The 19,026-nt window shown below is 43.8% G+C and overlaps 4 protein-coding genes across 6 annotated transcripts; 3 read left to right on the top strand and 1 right to left on the bottom strand.

The window, feature by feature from the left end:
- Positions 1-2,602: 2,602 nt before the first annotated feature.
- On the top strand, positions 2,603-7,350 carry LOC120446256 (endoplasmic reticulum metallopeptidase 1). 2 transcript variants are annotated; one of them, XM_039627128.1, is made up of 9 exons: positions 2,603-3,159; positions 4,214-4,881; positions 4,944-5,301; positions 5,357-5,921; positions 5,985-6,169; positions 6,232-6,375; positions 6,437-6,536; positions 6,600-6,994; positions 7,055-7,350. In XM_039627128.1, the coding sequence occupies exons 1-9, from the start codon at positions 3,154-3,156 to the stop codon at positions 7,220-7,222; spliced, it is 2,589 nt and encodes an 862-aa protein (XP_039483062.1). In that variant the 5' UTR covers positions 2,603-3,153; the 3' UTR covers positions 7,223-7,350. The 2 variants fall into 2 exon arrangements, with proteins under 2 accessions (XP_039483062.1, XP_039483063.1); XM_039627129.2 differs by having other exon boundaries at positions 2,610-3,159; positions 7,058-7,350.
- Positions 7,351-8,558: 1,208 nt separating this feature from the next.
- Positions 8,559-11,832, top strand: LOC120444865 (endoplasmic reticulum metallopeptidase 1). The gene is made up of 11 exons (XM_039624831.1): positions 8,559-8,579; positions 8,650-9,344; positions 9,449-9,533; positions 9,592-9,712; positions 9,772-9,926; positions 9,979-10,362; positions 10,427-10,722; positions 10,781-10,850; positions 10,919-11,065; positions 11,123-11,608; positions 11,671-11,832. The coding sequence occupies exons 1-11, from the start codon at positions 8,559-8,561 to the stop codon at positions 11,830-11,832; spliced, it is 2,622 nt and encodes an 873-aa protein (XP_039480765.1).
- A 1,093-nt stretch (positions 11,833-12,925) lies between these two features.
- LOC120444817 (cytochrome b5 reductase 4) lies at positions 12,926-14,657 on the top strand. The gene is made up of 2 exons (XM_039624773.2): positions 12,926-14,301; positions 14,353-14,657. The coding sequence occupies exons 1-2, from the start codon at positions 12,986-12,988 to the stop codon at positions 14,648-14,650; spliced, it is 1,614 nt and encodes a 537-aa protein (XP_039480707.1). The 5' UTR covers positions 12,926-12,985; the 3' UTR covers positions 14,651-14,657.
- A 5-nt stretch (positions 14,658-14,662) lies between these two features.
- LOC120444816 (succinate dehydrogenase [ubiquinone] flavoprotein subunit, mitochondrial) lies at positions 14,663-18,949 on the bottom strand. 2 transcript variants are annotated; one of them, XM_039624772.2, is made up of 5 exons: positions 18,832-18,949; positions 18,607-18,697; positions 15,659-17,256; positions 15,453-15,603; positions 14,663-15,394 (listed from the first exon to the last, which is right to left on the bottom strand). In XM_039624772.2, exons 2-5 carry the CDS (start codon positions 18,661-18,663, stop codon positions 15,215-15,217), a joined length of 1,986 nt encoding a protein of 661 aa, XP_039480706.1. In that variant the 5' UTR covers positions 18,664-18,697; positions 18,832-18,949; the 3' UTR covers positions 14,663-15,214. The 2 variants fall into 2 exon arrangements, with proteins under 2 accessions (XP_039480706.1, XP_039480705.1); XM_039624771.2 differs by having other exon boundaries at positions 18,786-18,858.
- Positions 18,950-19,026: the final 77 nt, after the last annotated feature.

Below are 19,026 nucleotides of genomic sequence, written 5' to 3'. Positions count from 1 at the left end.
GACGCTACTCTCTTTCTTTTCCGTTCGCTCGCACTCGCGTATGTCGCCTAATGTTTGATGTTTGACTAAAACTATCCAACTTCCCACTAACGGAATCGAAATCCGTGGTGGGCGTTCTTCCGTAGTTATACTTTCTTTAATCAAAAATTGGGGTCACCAAGGATGCATATCACTCTTACTCTCTCTTCAAACACTTGTATCAATTTTCTATAAGAATATCGGAATATCCTGGTAGACTGGAATATCCTTTCTCTCGCTCTCTTACACTCACTTGTAACTACCGTTGCTTGTGGCCTGTCTACAGATTAGTGATTAGTTATAAGTACGGAATCCTCTGGTAACCGTACTACCGTAATGGAACCACTTGCCGAACGGAGGCAAACTAAAACGCCGGACAATGCCACTGGCAATTTTATACGTGTGGGATTTGTTTGCGGATTTCGGTGCTCCAGGGCTCAAGAGCCACCGGGCTTATCACAAGTATCGAGTTATCAGTGGCGGACTGGCCAAAGGGGTGGGGAAAAAAGGTGGGGAGGACCATCGCCTGTTTCATCCGTATACGCATAGCGATTACATTCGTAATTGCCAGCAATCGAGACTAAGTGCAGGCGATTAGTGGGTATTAGTAGCAGCTCACTGTGATTTCACGGATTCCTCGAACCCAATTTGGAGTTGCGAAAAGTGACAACAGTACATTGGAGATAAGGATTTGCCAGACAAACGACACTTGAGACGAATTCCCCTTAGTCGACAAAAAAAAAATCGTTTGCTTTCGTTGCCAAATTTGTTTATAACGGGTGTTTTTTTTAGAGGTATAGAACTTTAAGTTGGCATTACTGTTCAAGATGGCGACCGATTTAACAGCTGTCAAGTGATTTATTCTCAGTTTGGTTTGGCAATTCGTCATGCGTGCTTACAAAATCCAACTCGTGCAAGAATTGAAACCAAACGATCATCAAGCAAGGCGTAGATTCGTCGAATGGGCCCAAAACGAGATTGCTGTTGTTCCCGATTTTTCATAAGCCTCCAAGATCTTGTGATTTAACACCGCTAGACTACTTTTTGTGGGGCTATGTAAAGTCATTGGTCTATGCGGATAAGCCACAAACGCTAAACCATTTGGAAGACAACATTCGCCGTGTTATTGCCGATATACGGCCAAATATTGGAAAAAGTCATTGCAAATTGGACGTCCAGATTGGACTACATCCGAGCCAGCCGTGGCGGTCATATGCCAGAAATCATATTTAAAATGTAATGCCACAAGATTATCTTTCATGTCAATAAAATTCATGTCAATCGAATAATCCATCGTTGTTTTATTGCAATTTAAAGTTCTATACCTCTAAAAAAAACACCCTATATTTACCCCACGGATACGAATCGCGGCTTTGTAATCTAAGGCAATTTGAAATTACACAAAAAAAACAAATTCACCGATATGAATAAATGGAAATTTCGTTGATAGGAATAAGGTTGCAGCACACTAATATTAGTTAAGAATTGTTAAGTTTCCTGGAAACGTGTTTTATGAAAACATAAGCAATCTAAACACTTGGGAAATACGCATTATAATTAAGTTGGTTTTCCAAAAGATAATGGAATACGTGCTGGGAGTTAGGTGATGAGATCAGTTGGGATTTTTGGGGTAAAATTATTTTGTTAAGTTATGTGTATCCTTATAGTTTCTATTTATAAGACTTACTGTAATATTGTATTATCTTAGCCATGAGAAATTACACGCGTACAACTTTTGAACTTATTTTCGGATTGATAAGGGGCATAACAACAAGTGGAATTCGTATTAGCTTTATTGAACCGTTTTTATGACTTTGTCAGCGATTAATTGGGGTGTTTACAAGTTTAATTGCCACTATCATATTGTACCTGGAAACCAACAGTAATGGAACTTAAAGCTATTTTGCCGCTTGTTTTTAAGATATATAGTACCTTTTTATACCATGAGCGTATGAAAATGTAATTAAAATACAACGACTTTCTCGTTCGATGTAAAATGCTAATAACACATTTGAAAATGCTAGCGTAGGGAAACCTCCACACTTTCTTCGTGGAATTCGTGGGTGTTTAGATACATTCAAAACTTGAGATACAGATAGGTAGCTAGGTAGCTCAATACTTCGGGCAGTCGAGCGAGAAAACGGTTGACATAATTTGATAGCCACCCGCCAGTTTCCCAGCTATCGAATCCACTCGGGCGGAACAAGCTGCAACGACAATTCAATACAATAGACAGGTGAATCTGAAATACATGCGAAAGCAATTCAAATACGTAAACAATCTGTTAATCAAGCGAAATCAGCGGAACCCAAAACCCTGAAGAGGATCTGCTGCTATTGCGATGTGGGGAAAAGCGAGACAGAATCTACAGCATACAAAGGTGGAATGACACATAAACGAAAATGGAATGAAATCAGCGACAATCGTACAACTGCCGGGCACAAATTAATTAGTAAACTCTCGTACACAAAAAAAAGGCGCAACAAGTGGGGCTGGAATTCGGATTGCCAATGGGTATCTGGGTATCTGGGTGTACCCGGGAGCAGCCATCTAATGCCAGTCAGTCGGAGGTACCGCCAGCGCAGAGTCACATCTCGGGATTACGGAAGCATTACGATATACGCCGTGCCATTAAGTTTCGCTATCCTAAAGTTTATGGACATCGTTCAAGTTCTAATTCGCAAGTGCCGCCGAAGCCGTGTATCTTAAGAATTGGTATCTGCACCCTTTACGATACAACTGGACAAGCTCCATTCGCCATAAAGATAAAAATCGGTTAGCAAATTGCTGCTGCCCCCATGTAGCTCAGTGAAATCTAATAAAAAATACCCGCCCGTTTTCCCCAGAACAACTACTTGTTTATCGTGCAGCTACTCCGATATCAAAGAATCACCATTACCACCAATATTTTTCCATCGTTGGCGAATTCCCCAGACCTTCAATGCCGCTGGCTCTCATATATCTTTAGGCGACCAGAGCGACTGGTACCTCAATTGGCACTCGAAGGTTGAGGTCCCCGGTTGCGGGAGAGCCAAAGGATTAGCAAAGCGGTGTTTAAGTTTTCTGGAGTCCTTTCGAAGGATATAACAACTGTGATATTCGAAATACCAGTGCTAACAAAAAACCTGTGGCAAAATGAGTGTACGTATTGCAAGTGAATATAGTGAATAATTTTATTTAGAAATTTGGTGCAAAAAAGGACGCAATGAAAGGATGCTGATAATAAACCAAGAAAGAAAGCTCTTTATTTAGCATTTGTACAGCTGCAATTAAAAAAGGAACTTAATAAAGTTTGTGATTTAAAAAACGTGAATTTAAATAACTGCAATCAAGGAATTTCAATTAATTAATGCAGATTACTATGCAAACAGACTCTGCGGATTTGTGAAGTGCACTAAATACAAAAATATTGTTAAATGCCAGGACACCAATCAATGTACAAAATATAGTCAAAAAATGTGAACCAAATTTAAAATATAAATTTAATAAAAATTTAAAATAAAAAGCAATAAAGATTGGAGATCGATTAAAACATGACCAACTTCAAAAAGGCCGCAACATAGCGAAAAATGCGAGTTTCCTAGCATGTCAGAGCGATAAACGCAGCTGTTACCTATTTATTGGGACATTATCGCTTTATGACAGCGACTTCGGCGGCTTTATGGTCCTTTACAATCTTCCCAATCTCCAAGTGACCACCCGTGAATCATGAATTGAACACGCGACGAAAGCACGATTTCTCCAACTCGAGCAATGTTTACTGAGGAAATCAAATGAGAAAATTAAGGAATCATGCCCGTGAAGAGACCCTTATCGATTAAGACGGATTGCGGGGCAGTAAAAGTTTATATTCCGGCTGATATCCTCGGCAATTCTCCGCCAATTCTGGCAGTTTGGAGGCGTCAGTAATGCCAATCGACTCGGCTTGCATAGAAATCTGCGGATTGTTCCAGATCGAAAGTCAGTTACCGAAAAAGCTATAAGTTAGCCGGGAATTTTTTGGATTCGGTTAGACAGGCAGCTGCCAGACCAAGATTAGATATTGCTTGGCCATAAAGCTTAGCTATTTGCGGGAAATCTTATAACTTATCCACTTGAACTTGAAATCGCACCTGTATAGTATTGATATAGAGACATGCTCTAGGATAATCCTAATTTCCAAAATGTACAAAAATTGATTCACTTTTTCTTCCAGTTCAACTCCAAGTACCACATCGACGTGGACTTCGAGGTGCCCAAGAAGCTGCAATGGTACTACGCTCCCGCCTTTTTCGGCTTTTGGCTTGTGCTCTACCTCTCGCTGGTCAACACCCAGATGAACCACATGCCACGCCCATTGACCCGCAGCGATGAGGCCAGTCATCCCAATTCCTTCATTGCCCAGCGGGCCGAGGACACACTGATTGAGCTGACCAGGATCGGACCACGAGTGGTGGGCAGCATGGCCAACGAGGAGACGGCCGTGGAGTTTCTGCGCGCTGAGGTGGCCAAAGTGGAGGCCGAGATGAGCGAACTGCTCGAGATCGAAGTGGATGTGCAGCAGGCCAGTGGAGCTTACATGCACTGGGAGATGGTCAACATGTATCAGGGCATCCAGAATGTGGTGGTGAAGCTGTCGGAGAAGAACTCGACCAACGAGAACTACCTGCTGATCAATAGCCACTACGATTCGGTGCCCGGAAGTCCAGGAGCTGGCGATGATGGTTCCATGGTCGTGACCATGCTGGAGGTGATGCGTGTGATAGCCAAATCTGGTGATTCACTGGCCCATCCCATTGTCTTTCTGTTCAACGGAGCTGAGGAGAATCCTCTGCAGGCATCGCACGCCTTCATCACCCAACACAAGTGGGCCAAGAACTGCAAGTGAGTGGGATCTTTAGCCTATAGTATTATATATATCCTTAATTGATTGCTACCCTCCATAGAGCTCTCATCAACTTGGACTCAGCCGGCTCCGGTGGCCGGGAGATTCTGTTCCAGTCGGGCCCAAATCATCCGTGGCTGATGAACTACTATCGGCATGTCCCACATCCCTTCGCCAACACCCTGGCCGAGGAGCTCTTTCAGGCTGGCTATATACCCTCGGACACGGACTTTCGCATCTTTCGCGACTACGGAGGTGTTCCCGGCCTGGACATGGCGTACATCTTCAATGGCTACGTGTATCACACCAAGTACGACAGGATCAACGCATTTCCACGCGCCTCCTTCCAGCACACTGGTGATAATGTCTTATCATTGGCCAGAGCTTTGGCCAATGCTCCGGAATTGGACGATACGGCCGTAAGTCTGGAGGAGATGTATCAAAAGGATGAATCTAAACACATTCCAATTGCAGGCCCACTCGGAGGGACACAATATATTCTACGACTTCCTCGGCTGGTTCATGATCTTTTACACGGAGACGACGAGCATCATTGTCAATGTGGTGGTCACATTGCTGGCTCTCCTGGGTGTCGGCATATCCATCTACTATATGTGTCTTCGCTCGGGATGCAGCTGGAAGGGCGTCCTCCTCCGGTTTTCCATCACCATTGCCATTCAGCTTGTCTCCCTGCTTTTGGCCATTGGTCTGGCATTGCTGGTGGCTCTGTTCATGGATGGTGTTGATCGTTCGTTGTCCTGGTTCACCTCATCATGGACTATCTTTGGCCTGTACTTGGCACCCATCGTATTCGGACTGAGCATCCTGCCCGCTCTGTATCTGGAGAAGACCAAGAGGGACCCCTTGGGCCTGGGATTCCGCATCCAGCTGTTCATGCACTCCCACTGCATCTGCCTGATTCTGATAATGCTCATCCTGACTGGACTCAGTATCCGATCGGCCTATTTGATAATGCTGTGCATTCTATTCGACATCGTGGCGCTAATTGTCAACTTGGTTACAAAGTGGCACCGCAAGGGTAAGCCATAGGTACTGTCTGAGATCTAAATGAGATACTTATTCAATCTAATCATCTGTACAGCCTATTTGTTTGCCATTGCCGTGACAGTTTGCCAGATCCTGCCCTTTGTCTTCTTCACATATCTGTGCACCGTGGCTCTGGTGACCCTAATGCCCATGCAAGGACGTTCGGGTTCATCGACAAACCCGGACATGGTTATAGCAGTTCTGGTCTGGGTATTTTCACTCATGTTTGCCGGTTTCATTGTAAGTTAATAAGCAATTGTACTAATTATTTAACCAAAAATCTATGATTTAATTTTGAACAGGCCCCGCTTATCATGTTCTTCCGCAAGACGAGAACTATAGTACTGTGCTTCCTGGGCATCACCATTCTGTTCATCATTATTGCTGTCACCAACGCAGGATTCCCCTACAAGGAAAAAACTTCTCCACAGCGTTACTCCTTGATTGTAAGTTTAACTTTCGTTAGTAGGTTATTATTAAGTAATTGTTTAAATATTGCTTTTGAAGCATGCCCATCGTCGTTTGCACAATGCGGATGGAAGTACTCGCATAGATGAGTCTGGATTGTACATTTATCCGCAGGACCGTCGTTTTGAGATTGCTCACGGTAAGCCTGCTATAAAAGGTTTAGATTTCGATTTTAAATAAGCAAATGAAATTGCATTTTTAGATGACATTGCTGCCATTGGAAAGGCGCACAAAGTGAGCGACTTTTGCGATGAGGAAATGTTTTGCGGCATGCCCCTTTACAATCACCGATGGAACAAAGCCCGCCAGTACAGCATGTGGATAGAAACGTCGGAAACGCCAGAGATACCCAGCGACTATCCATTGCTGGTGCTGCAGGACTCTAGCGAACTGGAGACGCCCACGCAGAGGAGATTCAACTTCACGGTGGCAGGACCCTCGCACATGGGCATATTCATTAATGTGAAAAACGATGCCAAGATACTGAACTGGTCCTTCAATGACACACTCATACGGGAGCAGGCGGAACCGCCGTACATGGTGTACTTCTCCTACGGACTGGACGACAGTCCTCTGGAGTTCACCATCGATGTGGAGGTTAGCGTGCTAACTACTAGTAATTATCTGCGTTACAGCAAGTTAATTGTTTATTTTCAGAAGACAACCTCAACGTTTGACACGCCGACCCTAGAGATTGGCATTGGGGGTCACTGGGTGACCCAGGATATCACTGCTATCGAAAAGCTGAGCAGCTACATCCAACGATTTCCGTCGTATGCCTACATTCAGGGTTGGGTTGGCACCTACGAGACCTGGTACTTCTAGGGCAATGCGAACATGATATTGCTACTGATTTACTAATTGTAGCCATTAAGCGTTAACCATTAACTGTATAGAATCTGATACAACATTACATATTTTATTAAACTACATTACGAATACTTTAATTACAATCGAAAGGCTTGATTTTTTTCCTTATCATTGCTCTAAGAGTTTGCTTGGCACAAATAAAACACGGAACCGTAAACAATATATATACATATGTATATGTTTAGAGAACATTTATTTGGGGACCATTCATTGTGTATATTCGCTCTCTGCCAGAAACAGAGGCCACTATCTATTGTTTTTGAAACGGAGAACTGAGTGGATTCCTTGAATATTAGCACGCATAATACGAGATTTTGTAAAGAGATCACTTTAGCGCGAGAATACGGATTTTTAATCGAAAAATTTAGAGCAAGATGATGCGTCTAAAGGAAATACGTTCTCAGTTGAATTGTTTACCTACAGAAGGGATGTGGCAAGCTGTGCGTTCCCGCTTCGATTCTTGTAAAAACAAGGTGTTTATATGGTGTATATACTTAAATTGTTGTCTGCTGTCCATGCAGGGCCAGCTATTACCAATCAACAGCTATTGGGTTGTGGTGGGTCTAGTTTGGGTCTTATCGCGGCGCATGAACTCAATAATCGTTTACAATCTTAATAGACTTTTATAGGTTCTATGCATATTTAAAATCATCAATTAAATCAGAATATTAGACTGCAATAAAGATAAAACACTAGGAAAAAAGCCAGATAGATTATGGGTGCAATCAGTAAAACCCCCGAATATTAAAAAAAAAAAGCAAATACACTTGCTTGATATAGAGAATTCTTATCACTGACTAATTGAAACATAAATCTATTTCCCAGTATCGAGGGCAGTTTTCAATGTTGGCCAAAAGTGACAAACCGAACAACTGATTTTTAAATTCATAGTATCATTTTGAAATTAAATGTATTATGTAATAACCGATTTAACAAAAAAAAGTAAAAGTGTGTAGTGATGTTTATATATACAAATTTCATTTAATTTTGAACATTTAACACATCTTAGCATATCAATCAATATCCATTTCCAATTCTCAAGCAAAAAAATGTATTTATTATTAGCCGACCTCGTTAGAATCTATCTTTATGATCTTTAACAGTTTATAGGTATTCATAATTTGCCTAAGCATGAACATTGCTCGAATGATAATAAATGCATTTTTATTTTTACGACTTTTCACTGATATCCTATGATTTTTGCGGTATAAAAGAACTTGAGCGCAGAGCAAGTAAGTCAGTTTGATTTTAAGGAGAGTAGTAACTTGAGCTCTTAAAGTTGATTAACAAAATGGGTGACAAAGACAAACTGGTAATGAGGAGTTTAAAAACAACGCGAAATTCAGAATTATCCTGAATACATTAACCTTTTTGTCCTACAGATTTCTGACGAGCCTATCGAAGATGACGTTCGATCGGTTTCCTCAAAAAAAATCCGAAACGAGGAGCCAAACCTGAGAGGTCCCTGGTATTTGGAAGGTGGTTTTCTACTGTTCTGGGCACTCCTGTTCGCGGCTGTGGTTTTGCCACTCTTTTATAGCATTCCCAGAGGTTTGACCATCGAGGATGCCAACAAGGGCGTCTTCATCGCCGAGCGGGCCCAAAACAATCTTTACAAACTAGCCGAAATCGGAACCAAAGTAGTTGGCAGTGATAACAATGAGAACAAAACGGTTGACTACCTGTTGGGTCTAGTGTCGCAGATACAGGAGAATTGCCTGGACGACTACTTCGACGTCGAAGTCGATTTGCAAGTGGTCTCGGGAGCCTATATTCATTGGACCATGGTCAATAAGTACCAGGGAGTGCAGAACATTGTCATCAAACTGAGTCCCAAGAATACGACGAGTACCACTTACCTGCTAGTCAACAGTCACTTTGATTCCAAGCCGACGAGTCCATCTGCCGGCGATGCTGGTCAGATGGTGGTCGCCATCCTGGAGGTCTTTCAAGTGATGTGCACCACCAAGCAAAACATCAGACATCCAGTCATCTTCCTACTAAACGGAGCCGAGGAAAATCCTCTGCAAGCTTCGCATGGCTTCATTACCCAACACAAATGGGCTCCATACTGCAAGTAAGCCCATTAGCATATCTATTACTTACAATTCTCTATATATGTATATTTGATTAATAACTGAATAATATATCTAATCAATAACTAAACAATGTCATTTCCAGGGTGGTTCTCAATTTGGATGCTGCTGGCAATGGCGGCAAAGATATAGTGTTCCAAACTGGGCCTAATAGCCCCTGGCTCGTCGAAGTAACTATCACTTACCAATTTTTCCGAATTCATTCTCTAACCATTAAACTTCTTATAGACATACAAAAGTAGTGCTAAGCACTACCTGGCTACCACAATGGCTGAGGAAATCTTCCAAACTGGAATCCTGCCCTCGGATACTGACTTTGGCATCTTTGTAACTTATGGAAATCTTATTGGTAAGCATTTGCATTTAAGTTTATTTTAATAGAATATTAATATACCATTTATCTTGAAGGTTTGGACACGGCCAAGTTCATCAACGGTTTCGCCTATCATACCAAGTATGATCAATTCTCCAACATTCCCAGAGGTTCCATACAGAACACGGGCGATAATCTGCTTGGTCTGGTGCGATCCATTGCTAATTCCACGGAACTGGATAACACAGCTGTAAGATGAGTTAACTCTCAATGAGTTATGGAACTAAGTCAATATATTTTAGGCTTATGAGACGGGACATGCCATCTTCTTCGATGTCCTGGGACTGTACTTCATTAACTACACGGAGAGCAATGGCGTGATTCTAAATTATGCCGTGGCTGGAGTAGCACTTGTCCTGATTTTCCTATCCATTTGGCGCACTGCTAGCATTTCCGATGTATCCCTTGGATACGTTCTCTGCTGGTTCATTTTGATCCTTGTACTGCAGATTATTGCCTTTGTACTGGGTATCGGCCTGCCCATAGTAGTAGCCTATGTGTTCGATAAGTACGGACTATCCCTCACTTACTTCAGCACTCCGGCCCTGTTGATCGGCCTCTACATTTGCCCGAGTCTCTTGGGACTGAGCCTGCCATCGTACTTTTACCTGAAGTTGCAAAAAAATGTAAGTAATAATAAGCGATTAGTTATATGAAATGTGCAATATACGAACTATGTTATCCTTGCAGAATAAGGTTGCATTTGCCCAGCAACTGCAACTGGTTCTCCATGGACACGCCACAGTGCTGGCTCTTCTGGGCATTGGATTGACCGTCTATGGTCTGCGTAGTGCCTATGTGACCACCTGGACACTCATCTTCTACGCCATTCCCTTGGCCATTAATCTGCTGACTACTCTGCACGATCGCGGCTTCTCGTGGACTGGTGTGCTCAAGATATTCCAAGTCGTTCCGTTCCTGTACAATAGCTATTTGATTTACTGTTTCATCGTGACTCTGATACCCATGATGGGTCGTTTCGGCAGGTGAGATTATACAGCATATCCATAGAGACAGTAGTTAATAAATCTTCTTATTTTCCAGAGCAACCAACCCGGATTTGATTATTTCGGCTTTGTGTGCTTTGGGAACCGTTTTGGCATTGAGCTTCGTGGTAAGAAAACTAAGCTTAAATACCTGTTTCAAATACCTATATTTATTTGATATTTTTGTTCATTTCAGATACCCCTAATTAACATGTTCCGACGCCCCAGCATGATCCTGTTCGCCTTGTTGGCCATCAGTGCTGTGACCATGTACACGGCTTCCTCCACTCAGATTGGTTTTCCCTACAGACCAAGGACCAATGTTCAGCGACTGCCCTACCTGGTTGGTAAACATAATTTCCTTTTAAGGATCGACATTTACGTTCTTATTGTTTCACAGCATGTACGACGAATCTTCTACGAGTACGATGGCACGGTTGTGAAGGATGACTCCGGCTATTTGTTCAACTTCCAGGATCGTCGGGGAGCAGCTCCCCTCAAGCTCTCCACGTTGAACATGACTGGATTGGTCAGCATTGCTACGGACTGCACTACGGTTATGATGTGCGGATATCCTCTATATGATCACCGATGGGTGAAGAATCGTCTGCAGATAATGTGGCTACCACGAGAAGAACAAATTGTTCCTCCCTCTGAGCCGAAACTTGAGCTTTTGGCCAAAACGGAAGTGGGAAACAATACAGTGCGCTTGGATTTCCGGGCAAACACTACAGATCACGCCAGTGTTTTCATCCAGCCCTATGAAGATGTTTCCATTGTAAACTGGACCCTACCTCTGAGTTACATTGGCCAACAGACGGCCTCCCATCTTTATTTCTCATATGGCAAGGACAACTCGCCATTGACTTTCTCTGTTGACTTTTATGTGAGTGCCGGGTGAATCCACATGTGTAGTACCTCAAGGTAATCTCTACTTATTTTTCATAGAAACTCGATGATGACTTCGAAGTACCTTTGGGCCAGTTCGGATTGTCCATCCATTGGATTGGCAACGAAGGCGATACAATAAGTCAAACTTTTGCCCAGAAGATCCCATCATTTGCTGCCCGAGTTGACTGGCCAGCTTTCTACCAGCGGTACATTTTCTAAGGACTTCGATCTCGATTCAGATAATAATTATCGTATTTTACACCGAACAATAAAATGAGCTGCTAGCATTGAATTATATTTTGATGTATCTAATTTACGGGTGGTCTACATTTAAAAATCATATTCAAGATTTTTTTCAATATATCAATATAAATATGTTCATGAATTTTCCTTTTAGCTGAAGCCATAAATAATTAAATTATTGGTATCCTCAAAAGCAATATTCCATTAATCAGTATAAGAGGTATGAGTGAGCTGGGACTTTCTTTATATATACATTATATATAAACATTAGTCATGAAACATAAACCCTAAAATTACATAATTTTTCTGTTTATATGTAAATAGCATGTACCCATATAATGCAAATTTTATGGACCAAATATATAGAATACATTTTATGTATTTTATAGCCCAACGCGTGTTCCATATAAAACTTTATGATAATTGATTTAACAATCGAATAGGTGACTCGATTTCTTTTGGTATCAACTAAAGGTGCGTTGCCCTGGGCCTGAGTACGAACCATATCTAATCATCTAATCACTAAGATCTGTGTGGGAAATCGAATTCGCTTATTTTACCAGATAGTCATATCTTTTAATGGTTATTGCACAAATTAAAATCCGTAGATTATTTAAGATCCATTTAAATTTTCATAAAGGAGGGTGGCTTGAAAAATTTGTTTAAAAAGGTAATACTAGAGATTAGTTATAAAATAATGTTAACTTTACTCGACTGTTACTCTAATAGCTAAATGGGGTGCATTAAAAAATTCTAAATCTAATATACAATTTTACTTTACGAGTAAAATTTTATAAGTATTGATTCCACTTAAGTGACTCTCGCAATGCAAATATTTTTTGTTTGCTCAAGCGGTTAGCCATACAATCAGTAAAAGCAATTAGGTTGTGGTGGGTCCGAAATCATAAAGATTTCTTATCGGCCAAGAAAAAAGGCGTGAGAAACTGCCGCAGACATTTAAATGACATGAATTTTTAAATAGAACCGCCAACATTCGTGAAACTAGTTCATTTTTATTCCGCCACTGGTTCCCGGAACCAAATGCAGAAAACAGCTGTTGTTTGCCTTCCATTACTCCTCACTAAACAGCTTGTTGATTTGCGCGATTGCCTTTTTTGTGGGCCTAACTATGTCCGATCCGTCCCTTAAACCACCCGCCAGTAACCAACCGCTACAGCCACCCAAACAGATGGCTCCTGCCGGATCCGTCGGTGGCCTCCAGTTGCCCGCCACTGCGCCGCAGAAGCTGAACTCCAATGGACCCACCGCTTCTGGATCGGCCACTGGTAATCCGCGCAACAAGTGCGCCCTGAAGCCGGGCCACTCCCTGATGAACTGGATACGGCTGTGTAACTCTGGAGCGGATCTCTCCGGCAACGGTGGACGTGTGGTGCCCGTATCGCGAACAGAATTGGCCCGGCACAACAAGGTCGACGACGCGTGGATGGCGATTCGTGGTCGTGTCTTCAATGTCACCCGCTACATGGACTTCCATCCGGGCGGAGTGGACGAGCTAATGCGTGGTGTTGGTCGCGATGCCACCAAATTATTTGATGAGGTGCACGCCTGGGTGAACTATCCACAACTGTTGGGCAAGTGCTACGTGGGACCACTAAAAGAGAATGAGACAAAACCCGCCAAAGATACTCCACAGATTGCCAATGTGATATTGAAACCACCACCACCGGAAATAGTGCCACGCTTTGACTGGATTCAGCAAAGGAGCGAACTCACCCTGATCTTCTACACACGCAGCCTGGCCAATCCTGGCCTGGTAGTTCGCCGGAAGGACCTCCAGCAACTGAGTATACGAGTACTAGTCCAGCACAATTGGCACAGCTTTGATTTTCAGCTGACCAACAGTGTCGAATGGCCTCCAAAGGTAGCGAAAATCGGTTCGGAGACGGGGAAAATTGAGTTGGTCTTGGTCAAGCAGGAAGCGGAACCATGGCCAACGTATGGAACACATGTGTCCAACAGATTGGATTCTAGCCGCTTACACGAAGAAACATTCGAGTATGAAGTAGTGTGCTGCAAGGATTTCAACACCGACTCCTTTGAGCTTAGTCTGCAAAGCGTTGGGCAGGACGTTCTGATGGTCCTGCCGGTTGGTTACCATGTAGATATAGAAGTCCCACTGGAAGGGCGAGTAATTCAGCGAAGCTACACACCTGTGGATCAATCCTATCTGCGTTTGGAGAACAACTTGTCATCGAGTTCAGAATGCTTACACTTTCTGATCAAAAGGTATCCCAACGGACCCGTCTCCACTCACCTGCAAAAGCTTCAAAGTCGTTCTCGCGTCCATTGGAGTGTGCCACGCGGATCTTTCCAGCTTTCGGATCTTACCGCACATAGGAACATTCTTCTCCTAGCAGCGGGAAGCGGATTAACGCCCATTCTGAGTCTAATTCAGCCCATCCTAAAAAGGAACACAAACCGAATGTAAGTTCTTCCAAATGAGTTTTGAAATGTACTTATTTTCTGCATTTGCAGTGAAAGTTTGAAGTTGTTATACTTTAACAAAACCACAGAAGATATCTGGTTAAAGGAGAAACTGAATGAATTGCACACCCACGACGAGAGATTCAGCTGCACAAACTATCTCTCCCAATCGGAGGATAATCCACAAAGAATATCACTGGAGCTGTTAACCCCTATGTTCCAGAAAAATCACCCGGAAAGATGTACTTATGTGCTCATCTGTGGACCAAGTGGCTTCAACACTGCTGCCGTCGATATTTTGAGTCAACTGGATGTCAGTGTCAATCAAATTCATGTATTCCGCGGCTAAGTGAAGTCATCATTTCGTTTCGCACTTAATCTTCAGTACATTTATTTAATGTATAGCAAATGTTTCGACTTTTGTTGTTTATTATTGTTTTTACACGTTTTCGTTTTAATAATTTAATAGGTTTAACAAATACTAGAAAAATGTAGTTGGATTTGTTTTCATTTGCTTCTAAACAGGCTGCGTCGTCAATATCGCCTCAGACCGAACTCTTTGTCTACTCACACACATTTTTCGCTTATATAATATTGTTAATAACCAACAACCAAACAGTAACCAAATGGAGGGCAGCGTACAGTGAAAATAAATAGAATCAGCGGAGTTATTTAGTTTTGTAAATTATATAGATATAAAGAAAAGCTGGATTTACATTTCATCACAAAATGCCCGGAACCGCTGCCGAGTTCCCAGTTACCAGTTGGTAGCATATTGCGACGCATTGGTTTGACGACTTGACAAAATTTATTTACTGGCGCCCACAAAGACGTTTAAGTAGACATCCGTACGAGTGATGCGTGATGGTATATGGGGTGTGTATGCGGGTGTTCTGCAACTCCAAGTCTTCATTTAATAGGAGCGAATCGCTGGTGGAACAGTAGAGACTTCGTTGTCCAGCGTGGTATCGATCACGTTTCTGTAGTCCAGCGTTATGTCTCCGTTGTCATTGCACACCCACGACAGCGTGTGCTTGCGCCAGTGCTGTTCCATGGGCTTCTTCTGCTGGCCTTCAAGGGGCTTGCTGAAATCCTGCAATAAATTTTGTTGCATTATAAACAGTTCAAGGGCTAATTGAATAGTAACTTACGTATTCATCCTCGCGAACCTTGAAGTCCTCACGGGCATGGGCACCTCGCGATTCCTTGCGCGCCTCAGCGCTCACAATAGTCATCTGGGCATTGGCCAACAAGTTCTGCAGCTCCAGCGTCTCCACCAGATCAGAGTTCCAGATAAGCGACCTTTAAAGTAAAGGAACGTTAAAAAGAAACCAAAATATACTTCATTAATATTCACCTGTCAACAACCTTGATGTCCTTGAACTGCTTGTAGATCTCCTTCATCTTGTTCACACCGTCCTGGAGGATGGGACCATCGCGGAACACAGCAGCATGATGCTGCATGGTCTTCTGCATCTTCAGACGCAGATCGGCGGTGGTGATCTGGCCGTTGGCATGGCGCAGCTTATCCAGGTTGGCCACAGAGGCCTCGCCAGCGTTTTCCTTGAGGGTGGGAGCAGGTGCACCAGGCTTGTTCAGTTCGGCGATAGTCTTGGCGCATGCACGTCCGAAGACCACCAGATCCAGCAGAGAGTTGGCACCCAGACGGTTGGCGCCATGCACCGAGCTGGAAGCAGACTCACCAGCAGCATACAGTCCCGGAACAATCACATCCTTGCCATCCTTGTCAATAGTGATAACTTGGCCGCGGTAGTTGGTTGGCACACCGCCCATGTTGTAGTGCACGGTGGGCAACACGGGGATGGGCTCGCGGGTCACATCAACACCGGCAAAGATCATGGCGGTCTCGGAGATGCCAGGCAGTCGCTCGGCGAGCTGCTTGGGCGGCAAGTGGTGCAATTGCAGGTACACGTGATCCTTCTCGGGTCCAGCGCCACGACCCTCCATGATCTCAATGGTCATCGAACGCGAGACGACGTCGCGGGAGGCCAGATCCTTGGCCACAGGAGCATAGCGCTCCATGAAGCGCTCGCCATTACCGTTGATCAGGTAGCCACCCTCTCCGCGGCAGCCCTCGGTGATGAGACAGCCGGCGCCGTAGATACCAGTAGGATGGAACTGCACGAATTCCAAATCCTGAGAGGGCAGTCCCTGTCGGGCAACCATGGCGGTACCGTCACCGGTACATGTGTGCGCCGAGGTGCAGGAGAAGAAGGCGCGTCCATATCCGCCGGTGGCAATAACCGTGTTCTTAGCGCGGAATCGGTGCAGTGTGCCATCTTCCAGGTTCAGGGCCAGCACACCACGGCACTCGCCATCCTCGAAGATCAGATCCAGGGCAAAGTACTCCACAAAGTAGTTGCAGTCGTAGCTCAGGGATTGTCCGTAGAGCGTGTGCAGCAGCGAGTGACCAGTACGATCAGCCACAGCACAACAGCGATGGGCCTGTCCGCCCTTGCCGAACTTCAGACTCTGTCCACCGAAGGCGCGCTGGTAGATCTTGCCGTCCTGGGTACGCGAGAAGGGCATGCCGTAGTTCTCAAGCTCAATGACAGCCTTGGGCGCCTCGCGCGTCATGTAGTGGATGGCATCCTGGTCGCCCAGCCAATCGGAGCCCTTGACCGTGTCGTACATGTGCCACTTCCAGTCATCTTCCTCCATGTTGCCCAGAGCCGCATTGATGCCGCCCTGAGCGGCGATCGTGTGCGAGCGGGTGGGGAACAATTTGGTGATCACCGCCGTGCGGAATCCCTCAGCCACCAGGCCAAAAGCCGCCCGCAAGCCGGCTCCTCCAGCACCCACAACGATCGCATCGTAGGCGTGATCCACCACCGGGTACTGCTTCGATATCTTGTCCGGATTCGCCGCCGAGGCCTGCTGGCGGCCGTGTGTGATGTGGTAGCTGCGCTGCACTCCAACGGCTGCGGCACGTTGCTGCAAGATAGAAATTGGGATGAGAGATCGATAATTGAAATTTTAAAATCGCACATTATCTTATTGCTAAGGTTTGAAAAGTATCTACCCCATTGTCATTATCATTGTTTCATACAGAATCTATATTATGGAACTGCAGATAGAAACATTTTCTTATTGGAAAGCCCAGCTTGTCAACAAAGCCATCAATTTATTGTTTGCCTTAGTCATTTAATCATAATTCACAATCGTTTGCGAAAAAAATTACGTAAACTCAGACTTAAAAGTTGACTGCCTGCGTTGTCATTACTCAAAATGCAGCCATAGTTTTAATAGCCAAGACTTTTAAAGTCACCCAAAATGTGAGTGAGTATGTTTACTCAAAATACATTAACAAAATTAAAATATAGTTTTGCGAATACCCACATTATTTACGTATCTGAAGTAGCTTAGTGTTATCTTATCAGAAATTCCAACAAATATTAAGGCCGGATAGTGCACAAAACGTAGTTGCAACCAAAAATCCGGGCATTAGTTAAAATTAAATGCAAACAGGTGTACATAATAATTAAGATGGCAGTTAAAATAGTTAAGATAGTATCAGGGAGAGTGTGAGAACTCTTCTGATGACGTCGACCAGATAAGAAGATAAAAGCAGAAAGAGCGACTTGCAGTGATAACGGCTTATGTAATAAACAAATTAAATAATTAAACTGGCATTTTTAGGAGGGGGTTTCTGGCGAAAGGGGGGCGGGGTAGATCAGCACGCTGATCAATTAGCTCCATTGTATAATCAGCTGTTAAGTTCCGTGACGTGCCTCCATCGCTCTCTCCCTCTCTCTCTCTCACACTCTTTCCTTTCCTCTCAATTGTTTTACTACATATTACTATCCTCTCTTGCACAAATCTTCCGATTGAGCGGTACTTATAAAGCTTTCCCAAACCAAGTGTTTCAACTGCATTTTGTTGCACGAAATGCCCAAATGCACGATATCGTTGATGCAAAGCAGAGTGTGGATAAAGGGGGGGCGGGGAGGCAACATAACATAACCTCGCTGGTGCACACACCTAGCTTTTCACCATAAAAGCAGGAAAATTGCAAAACACTTGATTGGAATGATATTCGCTATGTGGAAATTACTATAATCCGGCAGAGGGCACAGATTTAATGCATCTGGCCCCCACAATTTGCTCACAAATTACATAACACAAGTAAGGGCGGCGCGTTTTTGGCCAATTTGTGGGTCTTTTGCTGTTGTCACATCACGAGCTGCTGGGTTCTCTGTACAGCCGGTTGTATAACCACTATTAAATCATATTGTTTTCCACGGTGGAGCCGGGGGTTTCACTTCCAAAATGGTAAGTACTTACCATGGAGGCGACTGCATTTTTGGCCAAAATCGATGGCACACGCATGATTCCGGACATGTTTGGCTGGGTTGCGAGGTTCTACTGCTCGATTCTGCAAGAGATTGGACCGAAAACGATAGGTTACGCGCGTTGTAAGAAGGGGTGTTTGGTGTTGGTACAAAATAAAAATAAATAACTACGTGTATCGATGTGTCTATGTGATTGAAAAAGGAAAAGTTTACAAACTTTCAAATGTTGTGTGTGAACTGCCGCTCGTCGGCACTGCAGTTCGGTTCACTGACTCGCTCAATGAACGCTGAACCGGAACTGGTTCAGTGCGGCAGGGCGTTCATCGATTTGCAGTCCAAAAGTAAAAAGATACTGCGTACAAGCCTACATAAATTTTTGGAATGGAATTTTACCATCTCAGCTATATGTAAT

Source organism: Drosophila santomea, chromosome 2R, assembly GCF_016746245.2.
Source record: "Drosophila santomea strain STO CAGO 1482 chromosome 2R, Prin_Dsan_1.1, whole genome shotgun sequence".
Classification (NCBI taxonomy): Eukaryota; Metazoa; Arthropoda; class Insecta; order Diptera; family Drosophilidae; genus Drosophila; species Drosophila santomea.
Note: the sequence above shows the minus strand (reverse complement) of the source record. Positions and strands in the feature narration are given on the sequence as shown.

Bases quoted from the DNA above. Each gene is read 5' to 3' on its own strand.
- LOC120446256 (XM_039627128.1), top strand. The intron at 5,922-5,984 runs GTAAGCCATAGG...TCATCTGTACAG, and splicing joins TACAAAGTGGCACCGCAAGG to CCTATTTGTTTGCCATTGCC. The intron at 6,537-6,599 runs GTAAGCCTGCTA...TTGCATTTTTAG, and splicing joins TCGTTTTGAGATTGCTCACG to ATGACATTGCTGCCATTGGA.
- LOC120444865 (XM_039624831.1), top strand. From the start codon at position 8,559: ATGGGTGACAAAGACAAACTG. The intron at 8,580-8,649 runs GTAATGAGGAGT...TTTGTCCTACAG, and splicing joins TGGGTGACAAAGACAAACTG to ATTTCTGACGAGCCTATCGA. The intron at 10,851-10,918 runs GTAAGAAAACTA...TGTTCATTTCAG, and splicing joins TTTTGGCATTGAGCTTCGTG to ATACCCCTAATTAACATGTT.
- LOC120444817 (XM_039624773.2), top strand. From the start codon at position 12,986: ATGTCCGATCCGTCCCTTAAACCACCCGCCAGTAACCAACCGCTACAG. The intron at 14,302-14,352 runs GTAAGTTCTTCC...CTGCATTTGCAG, and splicing joins AAAAGGAACACAAACCGAAT to TGAAAGTTTGAAGTTGTTAT.
- LOC120444816 (XM_039624772.2), bottom strand. From the start codon at position 18,663: ATGTCCGGAATCATGCGTGTGCCATCGATTTTGGCCAAAAATGCAGTC. The intron at 17,257-18,606 runs GTAAGTACTTAC...TCTATCTTGCAG, and splicing joins AAAATGCAGTCGCCTCCATG to CAACGTGCCGCAGCCGTTGG. The intron at 15,604-15,658 runs GTGAATATTAAT...TTTACTTTAAAG, and splicing joins GACATCAAGGTTGTTGACAG to GTCGCTTATCTGGAACTCTG.